We start from the raw sequence: 26,417 nt of genomic DNA, 5'->3' as shown, positions 1-26,417 counted from the left end.
TTGCTCCTGTTTGGCTCGTTGTTCACCCTGACGCCCTGGATCAGTGTGAAACAGAACCATAAACTGATTCAGTCCTGGTCCAATCCTGGTTCTCGGACATGTTCCTCAGGGTGCTGCTCCTGTCCCTCTGGTGTTGGGGTGAGTTCTGACTCTTCTTCTTCACAGACTTTGATGTAAAATGATGACGATGGTTTTATTTACAGAGTGATCTCTTCTGCCAGTCTTAAGACAATTATTCATATAATTAAACTAAAATAAAACTCAAATCTGACCTGGATCATGGTTCTCATCCCAGCGCTGGCATCGCGTCAGTATTTCTGTTTAAAAGCTCCACACGGTGTCTGTGGTTTTACTCTAACACCTGTTTCGAGACTGAAACACTGGGAGAGACTAAAAGTGTCTCGGGGGCATCAGTTTAAACAGGGACTCCCAGACTTCCTACACCTCAGACACTTCCTCCAGCTCCTCCTGGGGAGACCCCGAGGTGTTCCCAGGCCAGTACAGAGACACAGTCCCTCCAGCGTGTCCTGGGTCTTCCCTGGGGCCTCCTCCCGGTAGAACATGAACACCTCCTGAGGGAGACGCCCAGGAGACATCAGAACAGACGTCCTCCCCTCAGATGCTCCTCTCCAGGTGGAGGAGCAGCAGCTCTACTCCGAGCTCCTCCCATGTGACCAAGCTCCTCACTCTATCTCTAATGGAGCGTCCGGCCGCCCTGCGGAGGAAACTCATTCGTGTCGCTTGTATCGTGGATCTGGTCCTTCGGGTCATGATCCAGAGCTCATGACCATAGGTGAGGGGTGGAATGGAGACTGATGCTAAATCGAGACTCAGCTCCTCTTCACCACACGGTCTGATACAGCAACCGCATCACTGCCGACGCTGCACCTGTCCACCTGTCAATCTCACGCGCTGAGGCCGCTAAAAGTGTCGGCTCTGTATGTGTGTAAACAAACAGCTCCGTGTGCTGACGTCACCGGGCCATGGCTCTGTTCAGTTATGCAGGTGTGAGTATGGAACATAGAACTCTACTCAATGGCCCTTGTGCACGGCACGGATCTAAAGTCCACGTGTGAGTTGCCCTTAAACTTCAGGAAGGAGTTTAGCTTTGGTCAGACTCGGGCTTATTTCTGTCATGGAATAAGTTGAAGTTTAAACTGGAGTTGGAGTTTGAGCTCAGGATTTCAGGATAAACGTGGATTTGTTAATCCCCAGGAAAACCTGTGACATCACAGTGTGGCTAAATAAATAAATACAGAAGTGAGTAAATTGTGCTTTTTCATCTGAGATAAAGAGATAAATCTGTGAATTCCATTCAGTTCAAGTTTATTTATATAGAACATTTAAAACAACTTCAGCTGACCAAAGCTTCACATAAAAGTCAACAAGAACAGAAGAAACAGACACAGTCACAGAAAACACAATAAAAACAATACATGTGAAAACTACAATAAAACTCCAAGACAACAGCTCGTATTAAACGTCAGGGAGAAGAGGTGAGTTTCAGTCTTGTCTTAAACTGCGTTACAGACTGAGAGGATCTGACAGGAAGAGGAAGGCTGGTCCACAGTCCGGGCGCTGCCACAGAAAAGCCTCTGTCACCTCTTGTCTTGAGTCTAGTTTTGAGTTGGACCAACAGGAGCTGGTCTGATGTCAGGGCTCTGGTCGGAGGACAGGGCTGCAGTGACTCCCTCAAACAGACTGGACCCATTGAGTGTGAACATGTGAAGTACAGAGACGTCACGCTGCACCAAACTCTCTTCTGTCCCTGTGGTTTAAGCCTCGGGATCTAAAAACGACCCATTCAGGTCACAGGGCTGAGCTCACTGCTGCATGTCTCCAGATTTTCCGTTAGTGGTGAGGTATTTCCGGTGGCTCTGCCTATTGCATATGGGCAGCAGAGCTCTTTTCTCCCGCTGCACACGTCAATGCACACGAGTGTGTGCAAGGAGCACAGGCTCCCGTGATCACTTTGACCAATCAGAGCGAGAGGAGCAGAGCGGAGCTGGAGCGAACGATTCAAAAGTTGTTTTTGAAACAACTAAAGGATTCTGATCTGAGAAAAATCTAATAATCTGAAAATAGGTAAAAATCACCACAAAATCTGAAATTTTTGAAAGTTGTAGGTACCTGTCAGCCGAACATGAGCAGTTTGTGATTACGTTGCCTCTGTGAGAAAAATCCTCTCTGGGATTTTTTTGCTGTGGCACCAGTGAGAATCACTACGTCAACTCCAGACAGATAAAAGCAGCAACACCTCCAGTTATTTTATCACATCAATGTTTAAGGCTCAGAACAACGGCCATTTTGTGCACAGCTTTGTGTCATGTGACCAACAGACGCCATTTTGTAACATGAACTCTGTGTGCAGGGCTCCGGGGAGAAAACAACAGCCCAGGAGGTAAGAACCACTCAGCAACACACTCACACAGACCAGGAATCTAACCCACAACCTCCTCACTGAGAGGAGGTTCACTCTGTGTCTTGTCTGTTCAGCGCTCAGGCTGGTGGAAGGCGTCAATCGCTGTGTTGGGATTCTGGAGGTGAAACACAGAGGAGTGTGGAGACGGGTGGAGGAGTCCGACAGACGCTGGGACCAGGAGCACACAGCTGCTGTGTGCAGAGAATTGGACTGTGGCTCTGCTGTTTATGGAGAACAGAGAGGTCATTTTGCATTGAGTCATGCGTGGATTGTCTCATCTGACTGTGTGAAGACGTCTCCAGTGAGAAGATGCGTCTCTGGTTCCTCTATCTCTCTCCGTGGTGTGGACGTGATGTGTTCAGGTAAAAATCTGATCTTGCATTTTTATGTCTCTCTGTTTTTTCTAGTTGCACCAGACACACACACAAACAGATACACACACACACACACACACACACACAGACACACACAGAGACACATGTGAGTGAAACCAGGGAGTTTCAAACATTTACTCTTGTGTTTTATGACATTTGTTTTAAAAGGATCCCCGGCTCCTCTGACGCTGCTCTGATATATTTAACGTTGGCGTCAGTTATAAAAACGTAATATCAAAAAACTCTAATATGTTGATTTGTAGTATTTTTATTTATAAAAAAGGATAAAATACGATCACTAGTAGTTCATCATATTTGTTTACTTTGTAAAGCCTTCTGGGTCGTGTCGTCAGGTTGTTGCTTGAACACGAACATGGTTCTGTTCAGCCTTTTCAGTCTGAACCTGAGCGCACATCGAGTCTGGAGAACAACTCGGCTGACAATACTGTAAATGATTCTTACTTAGGATAATTAGGATGTTCCTGGTCGTGGGCTGATCGCCCCTGAGACCAGATGTGTAGTCTTCAGTTCCTTTGTACATGTATACTCTAACTTTTTACAGACTTAGTTGTTACGCATGTGCAAGTGTGCGGTTTGCAAGGCATGCTTCCCAGGTCAGCGTCCCACTGGAATTTCCATGGGTGATTTTTCCTCTTTCTAAAAGAGGCGACACAAACAGACACAAAAATAAAACGCCAGAACGTCTGATTCTGAGCTTTGCCTGTGACATATAGACTCTGGTTCTCCCGTGTGTGCGGCGCCCCCTGGTGGTGACTCTCACACTCCTGTATAGTTTTAGTTTCTAATATGACAAACAAAATGAATAAAACATTTTTATCTGAATTTGAATCGGCCATGTCATGTGACCAACGGACGCCATTTTGTAACATGAACTCTGTGTGCAGGGCTTCGGGGAGAAAACGACAGCCCAGGAGGTAAGAACCACTCAGCAACACACTCACACAGACCAGGAATCTAACCCACAACCTCCTCACTGAGAGGAGAGTGTGTTTGTGTGTTTGTTCAGGTAAAGGGGCGGGGCTTCACTCTGTCTCTTGTCTGTTCAGAGCTCAGGTTGGTGGGCGGGGCCAGTCGTTGTTCTGGGACTGTGGAGCTGAAACATAAAGGAGTGTGGAGACGAGTGTTTGACTCCGATATGAGCTGGGACCAGAAGGCCACAGCTGCTGTGTGCAGAGACCTGGACTGTGGCTCTGCTGTTTATGGAGAACAGACATATAAATTTCCAAGTCGTCCTATGTGGCAGATCTCATCTCACTGTGTGAAGAAGTCTTCAGTGAGAGAATGTGTCTCTGGTTTATACTCCTTTTCCTGGGGTCTGGAGGTGCTGTGTTCAGGTAAAAGTCTGATCTTACATTTTTATTTTTCTCAGAAAGAGAGACAGAAAGACACACACAGAGAGAGAGAGGACAGTAGGTCTTGTGTTTTACCTTGTGAAGTTGTGGGAGCGGCGGTGGGCTGGTGTGGGCTCATTGCCCCACAGCTCAGCCACCGTGTGTTGGAGTTCACCCCAGTGAATAAGAGGGTCGCGTCCCTGCGCCTTCGGGTCGGGGACAGGTCTCTCACTGTGGTGTCGGCCTATGGGCTGAACAGCAGTGCAGAGTACTCGGCCTTCTTGGAGTCCCTGGGAGGGGTACTAGACTCCGTTGTTCTACTGGGGGACTTCAGAGCCCATATGGGCAATGACAGTGACACTTGGAGAGGGGTGATTGGGAGGAACGGCCTCCCTGATCTGAACCCGAGCGGTGTTCTGTTACTGGACTTCTGTGCTAGTCACAGTTTGTCCATAACAAACACCATGTTCCAGCACAAGTGTGTCCATAAGTGCACGTGGCACCAGGACGCCCTAGGCTGGAGGACGATGATCGACTTTGTAGTCGTGTCATCTGACCTCCGGCCACGTGTCTTGGACACTCGGGTGAAGAGAGGGGCTGAGCTGTCAACTGATCACCACCTGGTATGAGTTGGGTTCGCTGGCGGAGGAGGAAGTCGGAAAGACCTGGCAGGCCCAAGTGTGTAGTGAGGGTCTGTTGGGAACGTCTGGCGGAGCCCTCTGTCAGAGGGACCTTCAACTCGCACCTCTGGGAGGACTTTTCACAAATTCCGGAGAAGCTGGAGACATGGAGTCTGAGTGGGCTTCATTCTCCACCTCTATTGTCGATGCAGCCGCTCGGAGCTGTGGGCGTAAGGTCTGTGGTGCCTGTCACGGTGGCAATCCCCCAACCCAGTGGTCGACACCAGAAGTATTCAGGCTGAAGAAGGAGTCCTATCGGGGCTTGTTGGCTCGTGGGACTCCTGAGGCAGCCGATGGGTACTGACGGGCCAAATATAAAATCTTGATCTGTTTTTATATATTCTGTGAAAACTGTAGGTCAAGTCAATGAGAATTGCTAAAATTATTGGCCTGTGAAATAATGCCAAATTTTCTGGGACACCCTGTTTATCTGATGTCACATGTGTGTCCACAGAGTCGGTGCGGTTGGTCTCGGGGTCCAGTCTGTGTTCAGGATTAGTGCAGATCTGGGAAGGGTCCTGGACCTGGGTCTGTGATGGGGACTTGGACCAGCGGGGGGCAGAGGTGCTGTGCAGGGAGCTGGGCTGTGGGGCTCCTTCTCTCCTCCAGGGGGCGCTGTCTCCTCTGGGGCAGACGTTCCACTGTGAGGGCCATGAGTCTGCTCTGATGGACTGTCCCCGCTCCAACTCAAGCACCTGCTCCTCTGGAACCACTGTCAACCTCACCTGCTCAGGTAAAGGGGCGGGGCCTCACTGCTCAGGTAAAGGGGTGGAGCCTCACTGCTCAGGTAAAGGGGCGGGGCCTCACTATTCAGATAAAGGAGCGGGGCTTCACTCTGTCTCTTGTCTGTTCAGAGCCGCTCAGGTTGGTGGGAGGAGCCAGTCGCTGTGCTGGGACTCTGGAGGCGAGACTCAGAGGAGAGTGGAGACGAGTGTTTGATCGTTCATTACTCTGGGACCAGGAGGACACAGCTGCTGTGTGCAGAGCCCTGGACTGTGGCTTTGCTGTTCATGGAGAACAAGTATTTGGAGGTACTTTTGTCTCATTAATATTCACAAATACACAGAGGGTGATGTACAAACAGTCATTGGTTTGTTCATGTGTTTTGATCCACAAATGTAAATTTAATATTTGTAACTTATATTTTGGTCTTTACAGATAGATGTGTATTTGTAATTGGGTCCGGTCAAGTGTTAACGGAGGGAAACGGGCAGATTTTTGACATTCAAATGTCTCTTATTCAGAAACTAGAGGGACTATTGAAATAAGTAAAGTATCAGAATGTAGGAAAGAGTTACACTCCAACAGGGTCAAGTTAAACCTGTGATATTCTTTCAAGTTGTTGACAAAAAATTAAAAAACTCATGTCGGTAACGGAGGGAATAAAATATGCAGCATTTTTGGGGCAATAAATCCAAACAGTGATAACTCTTGGTTCTCACTTCCATATCCTTAACAAACTGGTTTGAATATTTGCTTCATATAGTTTTCTACCATATGGTACAAGATTAGGTTGAAAAACCTCTGACTTTTTGAGTCATGAGATTTTTTATTAAGAAAGATCATGGTAACGGAGGGAAAATTGTGCAAACAAGTAGAAGGTGCATGATTTTACATCATTTGTCAGCTTTTTTCTTCCAAATATTTTAATATTACTTCAAAATGAAAGGAACCTATTTCTATAAAATATGTCAGTCCTTCCAAGCAAATTTTTTATCATTTTTATTTTATTTTTTTGGGGAAAAATCATGTACCTTCATCAACAGTTCAAAGATGGAATAACACAAGATATGATGAAATACATCCATTTATTTACATGATTTGCAGGTCTTAATAATTTATAATAATAATAATAATTTTTGTTCCATGTTTCATACATGGTCTGTTTAAAACATATGGAACTTTAGAACCAAAAATGGTCCAGAAAAAAGGTCAACAGTTTCTACTACTACTACTCTGCTTGACTGGGCCCAAATATATCTTTTTCATTTGAAAAAAAAATATTTCATTTCTAAAACTGAAAATACTGTCTGTAAAATGTGCATTTGTGGATCATCAGTTAAACAAATTCACAGATTTCCAGTATGACGAAATTTTGAGACACTCACAATCACTGACCTCTACTGTAAATACTGTCCTCTAGAGATCTGAACCGGGACTGAACCAGGACACCCTGCTCCATGAGCTCGGGGTTCTCTCTCTTTCTCTCAAGTCCAAGATTAGTCCTGGTTTAGTTCTGATTTAGTCCTGGTTCTCTCTCTGTCCAATCACGGGTCTGAATTCGGTGACACCAACTCAAAATCTGATTGGTTGAAGCAACAGTTTCATGGACATTTCTTTAGTGTTTGAGGTTTTGCAGAACGGATTGTGAAGGCCTCAGACTTCTGTTACTTTGACTCTACCTGGCAACAGATGATGTCTGAAATGTGATTGGTCAAATGCTTTAATATGAAAATCCATGTCAGGAATCTGTCTGCATAAAACAGAATCTAAATGTGTGAGGCTGTGATGGCGTCAGCTGTTTCCTGTCTCCGGTAAAACTAGTCGCTCTGAGACTCTTAAGTTTTCAAAGATCAGACTCTGCACTTCTGGTTTAGATCCAAGTCGAGACTGTGTGATTATTATTTGTGAAATGTGGAGCAAAACTTCAGATACAGGATTTTCAAAGCATAAAAGATTGGAGATAAAATTCACAGGAAGTAGAGTCACTGTGGAGAATCTGCAGCTTCAGTTCGATCTGTAAACAAACACACGTGAGGAACTACTCCCACCTTTTTACTTTTAAATAACACCTCAAACTGGATTCACGGTTTTGTGGACTGAGGTCATTATTTGTGTTGGACAAATTCTGTGAATAATGTGGATGAGACACTACACTTTAAATTTACCATTTTACGAGACATGAGGAATAAAGTCTAATTATTGAGCTGGTGCAGTGAACTTGATTGGTTATTTATTTATTTAGGCTGTATGATGTTCTCCACAGATACATGACCAAATGAATGAAGCACAAAGGCCCATGCAGCCTCCGTTTTAGATGAGATATTTTCCCGAAGTCTGGCCTGTGCTCTTTTTTAAACTGCATGACGGCTCAGTGAGGACATTTTCTCACCGTCTGATCTCCTCTGTGGCCCAACTTTTCTCAATGAGAAAATGATACATGGGACCGTAAAGTGTTTGAGAAATAGTGAAATTACTCCTGTGTCAAATGTCTGAGTTTGTGGATGTGTCTGAGTTTGTGGACGTGTCTGAGTTTGTGGATTTCTCAAAACGAGTGTCTCAAAATTACTGTGCATTTGTGAATATTAATAGACAAAATTATCTCCATAGATATATTTTTGGAAGCAAAACCTGTGTGGGAGCTCGCACGTTACTGTGTGAAGAAGTCTTCAGTGAGAGGGTGTGTCTATCTTTCAGAGCCCGCCTCTCACTGGAGTCTGGAGATGAAATGTTCAGGTAAAAGTCTGATCTCACATTTTTATTTCTCTGATATGTTTTTTTTCCAGTTGCTCCAGAGGAGAGTCGGGTGTAAAATGTGACGTCCAGTCAGAGTTTAGTAGGTAGAAATAGATCTTGTGTTGAACTTATGACGTTGTAGTTTCTCGTTTTATTCAAATCAAACAGAACATTAGACACACACACGTCTCACAACAGTAAAATAAATATTTAACACACATATATATCTGCACTACAGCGGTGATGTCACATGTGTGTCCACAGAGTCGGTGCGGTTGGTCTCGGGGTCCGGTCTGTGTTCAGGATCAGTGCAGATCTGGGATGGGTCCTGGACCGGGGTCTGTGATGGGGACTTGGACCAGCGGGGGGCAGAAGTGCTGTGCAGGGAGCTGGGCTGTGGGGCTCCTTCTCTCCTCCAGGGGGCGCTCTCTCCTCTGGGGCAGACGTTCCACTGTGAGGGCCATGAGTCTGCTCTGATGGACTGTCCCCGCTCCAACTCAAGCACCTGCTCCTCTGGAGCCACTGTCAACCTCACCTGCTCAGGTAAAGGGGCGGGGCCTCACTGCTCAGGTAAAGGGGCGGGGCCTCACTGCTCAAGTAAAGGGGCGGGGCTTCACTCTGTCTCTTGTCTGTTCAGAGCCGCTCAGGCTGGTGGGAAGAGTCAGTCGTTGTGCTGGCACTGTGGAACTGAGCCTCAGAGGAGAGTGGAGACGGGTGTATGGGATGTATAGCCACTGGGACCAGGAGGCTACATCTGTTGTGTGCAGAGCCCTGGACTGTGGTGCTCCTGTTTTCGGAGAACACAGAGGTGGTTTTCCATGGAGAGTTGTGTGGCTGTTCTCATCTGAGTGTGCGAAGAAGTCTTCAGTGAAACAATGTTCTACTGGTTCATTCTCCACTTCCTGGGGTGTGGAGGTGAAGTGTTCAGGTAATAGTCTGATAAGATAAGTTATAAAACACACAGACATTAATGTCTAAACTGCTGGCAACAAAAGTGAGTACCCCCCTAAGTGAAAATGCCCATACTGGGCCCAATTAGCCATTTTCCCTCCCCAGTGTCATGTGACTTGTTCATGTTAGAAGGTCTCAGGTGTGTAAGGTGAGGTATGTTGAATTTGGTGTTATTGCTCTCACACTCTCACATACTGGTCACTGGAAGTTCAACATGGCACCTCATGGCAAAGAACTCTCTGAGGATCTGAAAAAAAGAATTGTGCTCTACATAAAGATGATCTAGGCTCTAAGAAGATCACCAACACCCTGAAACTGAGCCACAGCACGATGGCCAAGACCATACAAGGATTTAACAGGACAGGTTCCACTCAGAACAGGCCTCGCCCTGGTCAGCCAAAGAAGTTAAGTGCACATACTCAGTGTCATATCCAGATGTTGTCTTGGTAAATAGACGTATGAGTGCTGCCAGCGTTGCCTCAGAGGTTGAAGGAGTGGGGGGTCAGTCTGTCAGTGCTCAGACCACACGCCGCACACTGCATCAAACTGGTCTGCGACGGCTTCCTTCCTAAAGATGATGCACAAGAAAGAGCACAAACAGTTTGCTAAAGACAAGTAGACTAAGGACATGGATTACTAGAAGCATGTCCTGTGGTCTGATGAGACCAAGATAAAACTGTTTGGTTCAGATGGTGTCAAGTGTGTGTGGTGACAACCAGGTGAGGAGTACAAAGACAAGTGTGTCTTGCTACAGTCAAGCTCGGTGGTGAGAGTGTCATGGTCTGGAGCTGCATAAGAGCTGCCAGCACTGGAGAGCTACAGTTCAGTGAGGGAACCATGAATGCCAACATGTACTGTAGCATACTGAAGCAGAGCATGATCCCCTTCCTTTGATAACTGGGCCACAGGACAGTATTCCAACATGATAACGACCCCAAACACACCTCCAAGATGACCTTTGCCTTGCTAAAGAAGCTGGGGGTAAACGTGATGGAGTGGCCCAGCATGTCACCAGACCTAAACCTTATTGAGGCTCTGTGGGGGGGTCCTCAAATGGAAGGTAGAGGAGAGCAAGGTCTCTGACATCCACCAGCTCTGTCATGTTGTCATGGAGGAGTGGAACAGGATTCCAGTGGAAACATGTGAAGCTCTGGTGAACTCCAGGCCCATGAGGGTTAAAGCAGTGCTGGAAAATAATGGTGGCCACACAAAATATTGACACTTTGGGCCCAATTTGGGTATTTTCACTTAGGGGTGTACTCACTTTTGTTGCCAGCAGTTTAGACATGAATGTCTGTGTGTCGAGTTGTTTTGAGAGGACAGTAAATTTACACTGTTATACAAGCTGTACACAGAATACTTCACATTGTATCAAAGTGTCATTTCTTCAGTGTTGTTCCATGAAAAGATATAATTAAATATTTGCAGAAATGTGAGGGCTGTACTCACTTTTGTGAGATACTGTATATCCCCTGTATGTGCTGAAATTTGCAATAAGGGACACCATGCTTGGCTCAGTTCATCAGCAAAAGTCTTTAGCAGGAAAGCTGAGATCCCATCTGGCCCTTTGGCCTTTTGGTGTCAAGTCTTTTAAAAATAGTGCTGACCTCCCCGGGATCAACCAGAAGCCATCCATCCATCCATCCATTTTCTTCCGCTTTATCTGGGGCCGGGTTGTGGAGGCAGCAGTCTAAGCAGGGACTCCCAGACTTCTCTTTCCACACACACTTCCTCCAGCTCTTCCGGGGGACCCCGAGGTGTTCCCAGGCCAGCCAAGAGACGTAGTCCCTCCAGCGTGTCCTGGGTCTTCCCCGGGGCCTCCTCCCGGTGGTACATAAACACCTCCTGAGGGAGGCGCCCAGGAGGCATCCGAAACAGATTCTCCTCTCCAGTCCCTGGCATAGACTTTACCGGGAAGACTGAGGAGTGTGATTCCCCTGTATTTGGAACACACCCTCTGGTCCCCCTTCTTATACAGGACCACCACCCCCGGTCTGCCAGTCCAGAGGCACTGTCCCTGACCACCATGCGATGTTGAAGAGGCGTGTCAGCCAAGACCCACAACATCCAGAGACTTAAGATACTCAAGACGGAGCCACCGAGGAGCTTTAACCACCTTAGTGACTTCAGCCAGGGTGATGGATGAGTCCACCTCTGAGTCCCCAGTCTTGGCTTCCTCCTCGGAAGACGTGAAGGTGGAATTGAGGAGATCCTCAAAGTTTTCCTTCCACCGTCCAACAACGTCCCCAGTCGAGGTCAACAGTTCTCCCCCCGCACTGTAAACAGTGTTGCTGAAGAACTGCTTCCCCCTTCTGAGGCGCCGGACGGTTTGCCAGAATCTCTTTGAAGCTGTCCGATAGTCCTCCTCCATGGCCTCCGCAAACTCCTCCTGGCTCAGAGTTTTTGCCTCTGTGACCACACGGGCTGCAGCACACTTGGCCCGTCAGTACCCGTCAACTGTCTCAGGAGTCCCACGAGCCAACAAGGCCCGATAGGACTCCTTCTTCAGCTTGACGGCATCTCTTACTTCCGGTGTCCACCCCAGGTTTGGGGATTGCCGCCACAACAGGCACCACAGACCTTATGCCCACAGCTACGAGTGGCTGCATTGATAATAGAGGCCAAGAATGAAGCCCACTCGGACTTCATGTCCCCAACTTCTCCCGGGATCTGGGAGAAGCTCTCCCGGAGGTGCGATTAAAAATCCTGCTGATAGAGGCTCTGCCAGACTTTCTCAACAGACCCTCATGATACGCTTGGACCTGCCAGGTCTTTCCAGCTTCCTCTTCCATCAGCGGATCCATCTCACAACCAGGCAGTGATCAGTTGACAGCTCAGCCCCTCTCTTAGGTCGGACAGCTCCACGACCCAAAGGTGCAGGGATGTGACCTTCTCGTTCACTTGGGGTGAACTCCAACACATGGCGGCTGAGCTGTGGGGCTATAAACAAGCCCACGCCAGCCCGCTGCCACTCCCTGTGGACAACACCAGAAAAATGGAGTGTCCAACCCCTCTCAAGAAGTTGGGTTCCAGAGCCCAAGCTGTGCGTAGAGATGAGCCCGACTATATCTAGCCGGTACCTCTCAACCTCCCGCACAAGCTCAGGCTCCTTCCCCTGTGAGGTGGCGTTCCATGTCCCTACAGCCAGGTTCTGTGCCCGTGGACTAGGTTGCCGAGGCCCCTGACCCCAACTGCTGCCTTGTTCACTTTGCACCCGACCCTATGAAATCCTCTGTGGGTGGTGAGTCCACGAGAGGGCGGGCCCACGTCATCCCTTCAGGCTGAGCCCGGCCACCAGGCGCTCGCTTTCGAGCCCCAGTCCCAGGTCTTGCTCCAGAGTGGGGCCCCGGCTGTGCCATACAGGGCGACATTATGGTCCTTGTTGTTTTTCTATTCATAGGGCTTTATGAACTGCTCTTAGTCTGACCCGTCACCTAGGAGCTGTTTCTCATGGGAGACCCTACCAGTGGCATAATGCCCCGGGCACCATAGCTCCTAGGTTCATTCGGGTACACAAACCCCCCCGACTACGGTAAGGTAACGGTTCAAGGGGGAGTCAACCAGAAGCTTGTGGATTCAGCTCAAAGTGACCTAGTGAGCATTCAAACTGGTTCTAAAAACATTTAATTCATTGGCCTTCTCATATTAATTTACAACACGCAGGAAGCCCGTCTTTGATTTGAAGTTTTTTATGTCTTTAACAGCATTCCAGAGTTGTTTTGAGTCTCTGGTATTAAGAGCTTCCCTGACCCTCTTGTTATTCTCATCCCTCACTTCCTTGATTTTCTTCCTAAGTTCTTGGTCAATATCTTTAAATTCAAAGTATATTGTTGTTCTTAAATGCTTCTTTTTTCAGGTGTATGCAGTTTTAAATAATATTATATAATCTTTATAATTTGGATACATTTTAATGTCTTTTTTAAGGAATTATACAGTCAATGCAGAAGAGAATGGTTTGCTCCTCTTCAAAGCAGGTTTGTAGGTTGGAATTAAAAAGACAGACGTGTGGTCAGAGTTTGACAGTGGTGGAATAACTTGGGCAGCGTAGGCGTCACTAATGTTTCCATAACACTTGTCTAGACTCTTATCCTTTCTTCTGCCCAATTTAATGTACTGAAGAAAACAGGAAGTGTGTATTCAAGGAAACAATGATTGAAATCTCCCAGAATTCCAATTGGAACTTGATACTCAGTTGCTGATGGACACAATCTGCAGTTAGGGAAGCAGCTTTAGGTGTGTTTCCACTAGGAGGAACATACTGTATATGGCACAAATGAAAGTCTTGTGGTAGATAGAAGGGCCTTAAGCTTAAATATAAGAGCTCCACATCTGGAGAACATATGCTAGCCTTTGTGGAATAGTTGTTACACCAGGATTCGTTGATAAAAATGCATATTCTCCCGCCCTTACTTTTCCAAAGTTTGACTTGGGGTCCATACGTACAGTTAAAAAGTCTTGTACCTGAGAGAATTGGTCTGGATAATCCTCTTGGAACCAAGTTTCTGTGTAGACCAGAAGACAAGACTCACGATACTCATGGCAAACTCTGACGTTGATGCCCAGCTCATCAATTTTATTCCTCAAGGAGTGAGCATTGCTGAGCAGGATAGATGGTAGCTGCGGCTTGTTGCTCCTGGAGTCGGTGTCGTATGCTGCCTCTCCTTCCTCATCACGGACCTCGTTTGCTCACTCGTTGTTATAATGGTCCTCATGTAGACACCATTCTGCGTGACCCATTTCCATTACCTCAACAAACATTAAACAAACAGAAATAAAGCATATAGTGCCTCCACTTTACCCAAGTCAACGAAAGATTACATTTGTATGTCGCACAAAATCAGATCATTAGACACACACACATCTCACAACAGTAATATAAATATTTACCACACATACACACTACCAGTCAAAAGTTTTAGAACACCCTGGTTTTTCCAGTTATTTATTGCAAATCAAGTTGTGCAAGGCCAATAAAGAACTTGAAATGGTCCAAAAGTAAAAACTGAACAGACAGAGGTTTAAAAAAAAGATAAAAGATACAAAATACAAGTCCAAGCTCTCATCTACAAGATGGTAAAACTTGAAAACCTGGAGTGTCCAGACTTAAACCCATGGAGCTGGTTTGGGATGAACTGGACTGAAGAGTGAAACAACCGACAAGTGCCACACATTTATGGAAACTTCTGCAACAGACTTGGGAAGAACTTTCTGAACAATATTTGATTTCTATTGTAAAAAGAACAAGCCACGGGTGTGTTCAGCTGTTCTATCTGACAAAGGTCGACACTTTCATGAGTAAAAAGTTTAGAATACATTTTGGTTTATAAATTGATTCCATAATTTCTTTTTCAACTCAAATTGTTTATTTGTTCTATGTTTTCATTTCAGACACAACAAACTGAATAATTTTCAGTCAGAAACTGTAAAAAGTGTGTTCTGAAACTTTTGACTGATACTGTACATCTGCACTACAGCGGTGATGTCACATGTGTGTCCACAGAGTCGGTGCGGTTGGTCTCAGGGTCCAGTCTGTGTTCAGGATCAGTGCAGATCTGGGAAGGGTCCTGGACCGGGGTCTGTGATGGGGACTTGGACCAGCGGGGGGCAGAGGTGCTGTGCAGGGAGCTGGGCTGTGGGGCTCCTTCTCTCCTCCAGGGGGCGCTCTCTCCTCTGGGGCAGACGTTCCACTGTGAGGGACATGAGTCTGCTCTGATGGACTGTCCCCGCTCCAACTCAAGCACCTGCTCCTCTGGAGCCACTGTCAACCTCACCTGCTCAGGTAAAGTTGCGGGGCTTCACTGCTCAGGTAAAGGGGCGGGGCCTCACTGCTCAAGTAAAGGGGCGGGGCTTCACTCTGTCTCTTGTCTGTTCAGAGCCGATCAGGTTGGTGGGAGGAGCCAGTCGCTGTGTTGGGACTCTGGAGGTGAAACTCGGAGGAGAGTGGAGACGAGTGGCTGAACCTTATGGACCCTGGGCCGAGGAGGACACAGCTGTTGTGTGCAGAGACCTGAACTGTGGCTCTGCTGTGCGTGGAGAATGCAGAGATGATTTTCCCCAGAGTCCTGTGTGGAGGATCACACCTTACTGTGTGAGGAATTCTTCAGTGAGAGGATGTGTCATCGATTCCTCCTCCTCCTCTTTCTGGGGTGTGGGGGTGGTGTGTTCAGGTAAAAGTCTGATTTTACATTTTTATGTCTCAGATGTTTTTTCTAGTTTCTCCAGAGGAGTGTCAGGTGTAAAACAACTATTCAACATGATGCATTTGGAATAGTTGGTTTTGACCTGAGTTGGCGTCTCATCAGAAGGACCACACCAGAGTTTGTCATTTAGTGCAGAGTCAAGTGACCGACACCATCTCATTTTTAAGGTCTCGGTCTGTTTGGTTTAGTGCAGATCTGCGTGCGACTGAAGCTTTCACACCAACGAAAACAAACAAAAACAAATCCAACTAAGACCTTTTGGCTTGAATGGAATGTTTGCTGCAAAAACTGCTGTCGGTGTGAAAGAACCCTTGGTCTTGGTCCTGGTCTTGCTTCTGGACTTGGTCCTCATCCTGGTCTTGCTCCTGGTCTTCTTACTGGTTCTCAGTCCTGGTCTTGGTCCTGGTCTTGGTACTGGTTGTTGGTCCTGGTTCTTGGTCTTGGTCCTGGTCTTGGTCTTGGTCTGATCTGGGTTTATTTGTGTTGCAGAGTCAGACTCAGACCTGATCATCAGAGTCGTGGTGATTCTTCTGTTGTAGCTCCTGTACATCCTCCCAATGTCCTACTGCTACCACCTTTAGACCTGGTTTAGTCCTGGTTTAGACCTGGTTTAGACCTGGTTTAGTCCTGGTTTAGACCTGGTTTAGAACTGGTTTAGACCTGGTTTAGTCCTGGTTTGGTCCTGGTTTTCTGACCGGTTGTTGTCCTGTGTCCTGTTGTTTCAGAGGCAGCATTAGGGAGAGGCTCCAGCAGAGAGTGAGACCGGTTCAGAGTTGGTCCAGTTTCAGAAACATCATCATCATCATCATCATCATCATCATCATCATCATCATCATCATCATCATCATCATCACCATCATCATCTTTTATTGTCATTAACTGTTGGAAGTGAAACAATCTTGTGTGGATGTTTGTAATAATTTGTTTATATTCAGTAAATTCTATGAAAAACTAAATCTATGTTTTAAAAGTGTTTTTTCACACTGAGTGCTCGGTGCAAAATGGTTTTTGCATTTGTCCCCTCAGCCAAATAAACCTGGAGTGTCCAAGAGGTAAAAAGAAAAACCACAGAGGGTCTGTTTTTCAGAGGAACAACAACAATGTAAAATTATAAAATTATGTGAAATGATCACATGATTAAACTGTGGAGAAGTGTTCACCACAGCCCCGTCTTCCTCTGTCTGAGCACTTTATTCACGTTATACTTTTTAGACTTTATTGTCATCAGTGCATCAGTCAGACTGTTCTTGGGTCAAATATTGTGTTTCTGAGTTTAGAATAATGCAGGAAAAAAAATACACAAATCATCTCAACAATATTAACCCTTGTAAGGTCTTCGGGTCTGTGGGACCCGTTTTCAGTTTTTAACTTTAGAAAAATTACACAAAGAATTCTTTTTTCAGCCTGAGATTATTTGGCCTTGGCTCATTTTGAGTGAGGAACATGAATCAGAAAAAAAAATTAACTGACCCCCCCTTGCTTCCACCCCCTTCACACTTATATTACATACAGGGTCTTCTGGTCCACTGGACCCGGAGCTACTGAAAGTATGAAAATCATAGCTCCTCATTTCCCCTTTCTCCTCTTTGGGCCTGTGTGTGTGTTGTGTGTGTTGTGTATGTGTTGTGTGTGTGTTGTGTGTGTTTTGTATGTGGTGTGTGTTTTGTATGTGGTGTGTGTTGTGTGTGTTTTGTATGTGGTGTATGTTGTGGTGTGTTGTGTGTGTTTTGTATGTGGTATGTGTTGTGTGTGTTTTGTATGTGGTGTGTGCTGTGTGTGTTTTGTATGTGGTGTGTGTTGTGTGTGTGTTTTGTATGTGGCGTGTGTGTGTTTTGTATGTGGTGTGTTTTGTGTGTGTGTTGTGGTATGTGTTGTGTGTGTTTTGTATGTAGTGTGTGTGTGCACCCAACACTATCTGCACCCACATCTCACCCTCTGTCTGAATGAATAAATGAATGAATCTTGTGGTTCCCATAAACATCTCTGTCAGTGAGAATCTCAATCACAACTGATCATGATGGTGAAGAAATTCTCAGTTCAGACTGAGTTGGAACTGATTCTAGAAGAGACAGAGGGTTTTGATGGTGCAGCTGAGGAACATGTCTCTGAGAATGAAAATCAGATTTGTGAAAATTCAGGGTCAGAGAGTGAGTTTGAAGAGGACGGGGACAGGAGGATGAAGATCAGCCAACAGAGCCAGGAGCAGGAGCAACCATGAGCAGCCAGCAAAACACAAGTGGACCTCAGCCATAGGACCAGTCTGCCAGCAGCTGGTCCAAGGACCAACTTATGAGAGTCGAGCTGGTGAGCAGCCAGACATAGGAGGGAACAATGTATGATTGAGAAAAATTCAGTGGTGTTCCACTTCAAGACAAGGCCTTCACGTGGCTGTCAACATGATACTGAAGGCGCCAGGGCCTACACGCTCGGCAGTCACACATGTAGATGACATCAGGTCTTCTTTTGACATTTTCATGCCACCCCAGATCAAGAACATGATCCTGGACTGCACCAATATAGAAGGAAGGAGTGAGGAAGGGAGGAAGGTTTTTGATTAAACTAATTTAGATGCCTACTTTGAGATTTTTATCCTTGCCAGTGTTTTCCATGTTTTTCTGTGTTTTCATGCACTTCTTATACTTGGTGTTTCACCAAGTGTAAAAAGTACATGTGCAATAGACACAGTGAAACTCTGCCCCTCGTGTGATATATTCTGTCATGAAGATGTCTGTGTTCAGTGGAACTAATGTGTTGTTCAGAGAGATTTTGTGTAAACTCACCTGTGTAAGTTAAATTTCTGCTATAAGATAAATTTCAAATGAATAGTTCACTATATTGTTGTATGAACTTTTTTCGTATGTACATTGTTTGATTATTATCCAGTCATGACTGTTATATGATGCATTTCTTTATTTTGTTCTATTTTAATAACCCTAACCTTTACAAAAACGAGTGGCCTTTTTATTCATTAATGTAATTTAACAAAGGTAAAATGACCAAATTTAACTATAAGTTGTTAATAATCCTTCCAAATGAGATGAATTAAGCATCTGCTGAGAATTTTAACAAAAAAAGGTTTAAATATGATGATGTAAAAGCCCAAAAGTGCAATGGGTCCACCAGACCCAGCAGGACTCCCTGTGTAACAAAAAAACGAAGACCTTACAAGGGTTAAATGACAGTTAAAAATAAAAAACAAAAAATATATAGTTCAGACATAATTTATTTGCAAGACATTTCTCATATTTACACACAGATTCAAATTGACTATTTACAGGATCAATATAAAACCGATTGATGACGTCAAGTATTTACACTCAACTTTACACTAGACACCAGCTTCATACAATCAAATTTACATTTTTAAAGTGTAATGGGTAAATGTAATGAAGAGTTGTAGTTAGAGTTTTCAGACAAAACTTTTACAGACGGACACACAGACAGTACTTTTATCCATCCATCCATTTTCTTCTGCTTATCCGGGGCAGAGTCGTGATGCATCAGTCTAAGCAGGGACTCCCAGACTTCCTTCACCCCAGACACGTCCTCCAGCTCCTTCTGGGGGATCCTGAGGTGTTCCTAGGCCACCTGAGAGACATAATCCCTCCAGTGTGTCCTGGGTCTTCCCCGGGGCCTCCTCCTGGTGTGACATGAACACCTCCCGAGGGAGACGTCCAGGACACATCCGGAACAGATGCCTGAGCCTCAACTGGCTTCTCTCGATGTGGAGGAGCAGCAGCTGTTCTCCGAGCTCCTCCTGTGTGACTGAGCTCCTCACCCTATCTCTAAGGGAGCGCCCAGACACCCTGCGGAGGAAACTCATTTCAAGCGCTTGTATCTGCCATCTTGTCCTTTCGGTCACTACCCAGAGCTCATGACCATAGGTGAGAGTAGGAATGAAGACTGACCGGTAAACCGAGAGCTTTGCCTTTAGGCTCAGCTCCCTCTTCACCACAACGGTTCGATACAGCGACCGCATCACTGCCAACTGCACCTGTCCACCTGTCAATCTCACGCTCCCTCCTCCCCTCACTCGAGAACAAGACCCCGAGATACTTGAACTGCTCCAGTTGAAGCAGAGACTCTCCACCCACCTGGAGACGACAAGCCACCTTTTTCTGGTCGAGAACCACGACTTCAGATTTGGAGGAGCTGATCTTCATCCCAGACACTTCACACTCGGGTCAAACTGCCCCAGAGCTGCAGGTCCTGGTCTGATGAAGCCAACAGGACAGCATCATCTGCAAACAGCAGAAATCATCCTGTGGTCTCCAAACCGGATCCCCTCCGGCCCCTGACTGCGCCTAGAAATTCTGTCCATAAATACAATGAACAGAACCAGTGACAAAGGGCAGCCCTGGGGAGTCCAACATGCACAGGGAACAGGTCTGACTTACTGCGACAATGAACACAGCTCCTGCTCCGGTCATACAGGGACTGGACAGCCCTTAGCAAAGGGCCCCAAATCCCATACTCCCAGAGCACCCCCCACAGGACACCACGAGGGACACGGTCAAACGCCTTCTCCAGATCCACAAAGCACATGTGGACTGGTTGGGCAAACTCCCATGAACCCTCAAACCTTGAACCCATGAACCTTCCCACCTCAAGGGGGCAGCTCCACATGTTCAATGCCAATATATCTTAAGGAAGAGACAGGATGGTAGAACACTTCTGGATTCACCAACTTAAGACTCTAGCTCCTCACGGACTGAATGTGGAGTTTGATCTAGAGTTGAAGGCCACGCTCCCCCACTGCTTCAAGAACATGTGCTCCTGTGTGACCGGGCTTGCCTCTCCACAGAACTGCTCTGTACCTTGACCTGCTTGTCTCATCTTCCATTAAACACAGCTAAGTTTAATGCTGTACTGCGAAACATTCCAGGCTCAACATTTCAGAGCACACACATGGAGACGAGCGTGTGGTGAAATCACAGTTTCAGTGCTTCTGACCTCTGACCCCTGTGCATTATTTAAAATCACAATATTGATCTGAATTGACCTAAACAAGGAACGGTTACTATAGCAACAGCACCACAGGATCTGGGCATGCTCAGTGTGGAAAAAAAGGACAAATTCATCCAGTAATTTAAGTTTTTTTGATGTATTTATTTTTTTCGTAGAATTTATTGCAGTGATACAAACTTCACTTACAACTGTCAATTAAAACAATAAATGATTCTAATGATGATTCTGAAACTGGACCGACTCAGATCTGAACCGGTCTCACTGTTTGCTGGGGCCTCTCTCCAGCGCCATCTCTGAAACAACAGAACACAGCACAACAACAGGTCAGAAAACCAGGACTAAACCAGGACTAAACCAGGACTAAATCCATTTTACACCTGACACTCCTCTAGAGCAATTAGAAAAAATCACCTGAGAGACATAAAAATGTAAGATCAGACTTTTACCTGAACTCACCACCGCCACACCCACGGAAGAGAAGACTAAACCAAAAACACATCCTCTCACTGCAGACTTCTTCATACAGTGAGTTCTGACCTTCCACACAGGACTTGGTGGAAAATCATGTCTGTGTCCTCCATAAACAGCAGAGTCCAGAGCTTCACACACAGCAGCTGTGTTCTCTTCGTACCAGGTGTCAAAGGGCGTATACACTCGTCTCCACTCTCCTAAGTCCTTCACCTCCACAGTCCCAGCACAGCGACTGGCTCCTCCCACCAACCTGATCGGGTCTGAACAGACAGGAGACACAGTGAAGCCCCGCCCCTTTACCTGAGCAGGTGAGGTTGACAGTGGCTCCAGAGGAGCAGGTCCTTGAGTTGGAGCGGGAACAGTCCATCAGAGCAGACTCATGGCCCTCACAGTGGAACATCTGCCCCAGAGGAGAGAGCGCCCCCTGGAGGAGAGAAGGAGCCCCACAGCCCAGCTCCCTGCACAGCACCTCTGCCCCCTGCTGGTCCAAGTCCCCGTCACAGACCCCGGTCCAGGAACTGTCCCAGATCTGCACTAATCCTGAACACAGACCGGACCCCAAGACCAACCGCACCGACTCTGTGGACACACATGTGACATCACCACTTATTAGGTTCTTTTTTCAGACCAAGAGTTTGTTCTCCTCCTGACAGTTTGTTCTGCTCCTGTGCTCTTCCTCTTCATCTCGTGATGTTTTTGTGTCGTGTTGCTCAGATGATTTAAACAGGTTTTGTCTCGGTTTTCGACAGCGCCACCTGCAGTCCCACTTCCTCAGGACAGTATCCAGGTGTGAGAGTTTTTTTTACTCACTTATAAAACCATTATTAGGCCACACCCAACAACACTGCAAGGATTTACAGTTTTTCTCCATTGGTTTGGCTCATTTCTTGAAACAAAAATGAAATTCTTAAAACTATAAGATCATTTGGTCAAACAGCCTAACAGTTCTGTGCAACATTACAGCTCAAAAGCAAAAACTCAGATCTCTCCCAAAACTGTTCACACAGGCTTTTTCAAAACTAGATTCTTTCCGACATAAAGAGTCAGGACCATCAAAATGACAGATTCTTCTCAGTTGCTTTGGCTCTTTTACATTCACTTAGAGCTTTAGTCAGAATATTCTGGATGTTTCTGCACAACACCATGGATCACCTGCAAAAGCTCAAATCTGTCCCAAAACACTTTATCTATGTGTCAAACTAAACTCCTTTCTCAAATAAAGAGTCATTGATCCCAAAATGCATCGTCCCTTTGGCTTCTTGTCACTGCAGCTCAACATGACTCGATGTTTCGTCAAACTAACACAATACAATTATGGATCAAACTGAAAAAAAAAAAAAGATTTCACATAAAAAGTTTGACATCACACACACACACACACACACACACTGCCAATGAAACTGTGACCATTTTATTCACACACATAAAGTCACTTCCACACATCAGAGAACATAAACAGAAAATGTACACAGTTTTCTGCACATGAACCAAATATAAAAACAAACAAAAACAAAGATAAATTATATCTCACCTACAAGGCTGTAAATAAAGTTTCTACAGTGACACTTTCACTGGTCGCAGTCATCGCTCTTCCTCTTCTGGTCACCATCCTCATCCTCCTGGACGTCCACACGCTGCTCTCTGTTTGAACTCAGATTTTCATCCACATCTCAGCAGATATTTTCTCTTGTGATGCAGCGAGGGAAGAAACGACGTGAACCTCTGGTCTGGAGCCCGATGTTCATAAACTCTCCACCTCCAAGAGGAAAAACACTCCTCAATCAGATTGAGGAAAGGAGAGTGCGGTGGTAGTGGCTCCATGAGCATCATTATGTGGGCAGTGAACCAGACCTGATGAGCCACAGTGGAAATTCACACTGTCCCACATGATCACACAGTGTGACAGGAAGTTCTAATTTCACCTGACTTACAATTACTGTCATGAATTTATCAAATTTTCCAAAAAATCATATCTGTTGTTCATGGTGTCATGTTCTTGTGCAGATGAAGACTCAGACAGTGAAATCAGTCTGACATGTTTTGGAGAGAAAAACCATCAGACTGAGAATCAACTCATCAGTTTAGATCAGCGAGATCTATTTATTTGGAAAATGTGCTAAACATGACTCATTGTGCAAACTGTAGGCGACTTGTACAGAACCATGTGCAAAGATGCATTGAGACACTTGACACATGCACCAAGACAACTGCAATTTGATGAAATGAGCCAAACCATTGGAGAAAAACTGTAAAACATCTGACCCAGGAACTGAAAACCATCAAAGTACAAACCGATGACATATTAATATAATATATGTGATATCCCCGTTTACAAAAACTCTCATAAACGTCACTTTGCACAGTCGAGAAGCACCTCCGAACAGATTCAACTCTACAGAAATGATTGAAGAATCCCTCATCTAGGGAGAATCTATGGTGAGGAGAAATATCAGTTTGTCAACTGGACAAACGTTAGTTTGGTTGAAGACATTTTGCAGCTCATCCAAGCTGCTTCTTCAGTTTTGGTCAGACTCTGTTGACACTTCCTTATATCTGCAGGGAGGAGATAACTACACTGAAACTACACTGAAACTAACACACAATTGTTTACATTTTCTGTTGTTAGTTCGGCCTATTACCAAGACAAATGAGAGAGCAGCAGTGGACCTCAGTCTGCTGTAAATCTCCACTTAAAAGCCACAGGCCACTCATTTGAGGACAGTGAGGTACAGATTTTAGCCAGAGAAAATATTTTTTTTGAGAGGGGAGTGAAAGAAGCCATTTTTGTTAAGAAAGAGAATCCTTCTCTAAATAGAAATGGAGGCATCAGACACCATCTATCTCCTATTTACAACTCCATCCTCAAACCGAAATCAAAACAAACAAGAGAACAACAGGTGTAGCCAGTTCAGGTCCAGAGGTGTGGAAGCTCCATTATGGCCATGAACTCTTCTGCTAATTAGACCCCACACCCTGTACAGGTCAATCGGCCCAACTAACAAACACAAACTGTAAACAAGTGTGTATGTTAGTTTCAGAGTAGTTTCAGTGTAGTTAGCTCCTCCCTGCAGATATAAGGAAGTGTCCACCAGCATCTGACCAGAACTGAAGAAGCAGCTTGGATGAACTCTGAAACATCTTCAACCAAACTAACCTTTGTCCAGTCAACAAACTGAATTTTCTCCTCATCTACAGAAATGAACCAACCTGACAGTTGAAGACAGAAGCCGGCTCCTTCTTTTTGTTTTCACATCCACATACTTTTAATCCAAAGGAAAAATGTAAAGGCAGAAGGAGGGTTTCACTATGGGGGACCCCCTATCGGCCATCATGAGCGGGTTCTTCACGGAGGAGCTGGTGGAGACGGCCATAAACACAGCACCAACAACATGTGGACTCACTATGTGGAAAAGATCCGTGGACGACACAGTGGAAAAAAAATCAGAAAGGGACACACACCGGAGCTAAGAACCCAACTGAACTCAAATGACAGCACAGGAAACATCCACCTCACACACCAAGAAGAAACAAATAATACAGAACATTTTCAGTATTAATTCATTCATTTTGCAGTACTAGTGCAGTAGGACAGTAGGACAGTAGTAGTACTAGTGCAGTAGGACAGTAGGACAGTAGTAGTACTAGTGCAGTAGGACAGTAGTAGTACTAGTGCAGTAGGACAGTAGGACAGTAGTAGTACTAGTGCAGTAGGACAGTAGGACAGTAGTAGTACTAGTGCAGTAGGACAGTAGTAGTACTAGTGCAGTAGGACAGTAGGACAGTAGTAGTACTAGTGCAGTAGGACAGTAGGATAGTAGTAGTACTTGTGTACTGTAACGCCCAGCATGATTCACCTACATGTTTGTAAAAGTGAAGGATTCCTGCCAAACACATCAGCACAAACAGAAGTACAAGACGCTCCTGCCTCGTCTCTGGATCCTTCATGCTGCTCTTTTCTTACATTGTTTGAAGTGTTCAGGAATGGCTTCATTAGGTTCATTGTGTTCATTGTGCGTTTTGGGAGATTGCGCTGGTCAGACCTGTAGTTTTGTGTTGCACTTTGACATATTTCAGCATCATGTGACACTTCAGAAGCTGAAACACCACACAAAAACAGTCCTGTAAAGAGTACAATCCTGCCCAATGCTCAGCCCACAATACTACTCAGTATATATTTATTCATAAATATACAAAACACTGCTCTACAACTTCACAACCCTCATGTGATGTGAAGACGTTTTGTGAGTTTGATTCATGCTGACAGTATGTTTGTACAGTGATGGAGCACTGAAGAGGGAGTCACTCAGATTGTCAAAAACATTAAGTCTTTAACTGTTTTTTTTTCTTTTTTTTTTTTTTTTATCTTGCATTATTAGTCTAAGATCAAAATGTTCTGTTTCACCTTTTGATGTCATGAAACAGTAGTTTTCAAGTTCACCACTATCATTCAGGCCTGACTGACTGTAATGAAGATGTATAGAGTTTAAAAACACAATGGAGCACTTCCTGTATTACCATATGACATCACAGGTTGGAACAGAGTGTTTCGTGTTTAGGAGAAGAACTCAGCCTAAATCTGCAGCGTTTGTGTGTTAAACATGTAGTTTTTAAGGAGGAAACTACATCATAGCAGAGATTAGACAACAGGGTAAAATGGGCCCTTTAAGACTCTCTGGTTGTTGGGGAAAATGGACTAAAACCTCATTTGAACTGAACTCCCTGAAAACTCCACATTCCCATTGTTTGAGCCCATGAGCCATGCGTAATCCCCCCTCACATACGTCGCACAGACCTCCCAAAGCCTCAACTATAAGAGTGCTACAGAAGATGATGTGGGCCCATTACGAGTGCTGCAGATTGTCCTGCTCCACACACATCACACACATGACCTTAATATGCACATGAGGCAGTGCAGAGAGTACAGCTGCAGTGGGCAGGAGGCCAGGGGGCTCAGGGAGGTGATGGCACACACTCCACAACCGCTCACGGAACAGGCCTGACCTCTACTGGTCATGTACGGTAACTACACTGTCTCGGGCACAGGGGTCTGGGCTCTTTGTGTGTCAGCGTTTGAAAAGAAAAAAGTAGAATCTGGAAAATCTGAAGGTGCACTGTGTAACTTTTATAGTGAATGGTGTGTCAAATGCTTGTCTCAGTGGAGATGTTATGACTCTGTCTAAATGCCTTTTCTTGTTTCGCAGTGTGGCATTAAAGTATTCATCCTGCCTTTACTCTGTTACATGTGTTTTTATTGACTTAAAAACACGCATTCTTACTGTGAGTGGGCTTGCCTCTCCAGAGATCTGATCCTGTGACTTGGCCCTGTGGCATCACTGGCTTGAGCTTTCTTGAGATACAGTAAATATATATATATATTTTAAAGTGTAATACCATACTGTGGAACATCCTCATGCAGAGAAGCATATGACAGACCCTCCCTCAGAAAGGTTACACAGTGCACCTTTAAATTTAGGACAAGAAACAAAAATCACAATTGTGACTACAGTGAACTGATTTATCCTGATTAAAGACAGCCCCTCATT

At 45.4% G+C, this 26,417-nt stretch overlaps 1 protein-coding gene across 4 annotated transcripts; it reads left to right on the top strand.

Moving 5' to 3' along the window:
- Nucleotides 1–6: 6 nt before the first annotated feature.
- Nucleotides 7–16,391, top strand: LOC110174980 (scavenger receptor cysteine-rich type 1 protein M130-like). Of its 4 annotated transcripts, XM_055149043.1 has the most exons (13): nt 7–138; nt 2,372–2,401; nt 2,497–2,784; nt 3,702–3,731; nt 3,864–4,151; nt 5,283–5,588; nt 5,683–5,859; nt 8,159–8,284; nt 8,549–8,827; nt 8,922–9,212; nt 14,736–15,014; nt 15,109–15,402; nt 16,161–16,391. In XM_055149043.1, exons 1-13 carry the CDS (start codon nt 99–101, stop codon nt 16,193–16,195), a joined length of 2,463 nt encoding a protein of 820 aa, XP_055005018.1. In that variant the 5' UTR covers nt 7–98; the 3' UTR covers nt 16,196–16,391. The 4 variants fall into 4 exon arrangements, with proteins under 4 accessions (XP_055005018.1, XP_055005016.1, XP_055005017.1 ...); XM_055149041.1 differs by lacking the exon at nt 7–138 and having other exon boundaries at nt 179–2,401; nt 2,471–2,784; XM_055149042.1 differs by lacking the exon at nt 7–138 and having other exon boundaries at nt 179–2,401; nt 2,468–2,784; nt 5,283–5,561.
- The last annotated feature ends 10,026 nt before the right edge of the window (nt 16,392–26,417 follow it).

The sequence above is a fragment of the Boleophthalmus pectinirostris genome, unplaced genomic scaffold (assembly GCF_026225935.1).
Source record: "Boleophthalmus pectinirostris isolate CB_2022bp ecotype Guang Dong unplaced genomic scaffold, ASM2622593v1 HiC_scaffold_12, whole genome shotgun sequence".
NCBI classification, from domain to species: Eukaryota; Metazoa; Chordata; class Actinopteri; order Gobiiformes; family Gobiidae; genus Boleophthalmus; species Boleophthalmus pectinirostris.
This window is presented reverse-complemented; position numbering and strand designations above follow the sequence as displayed.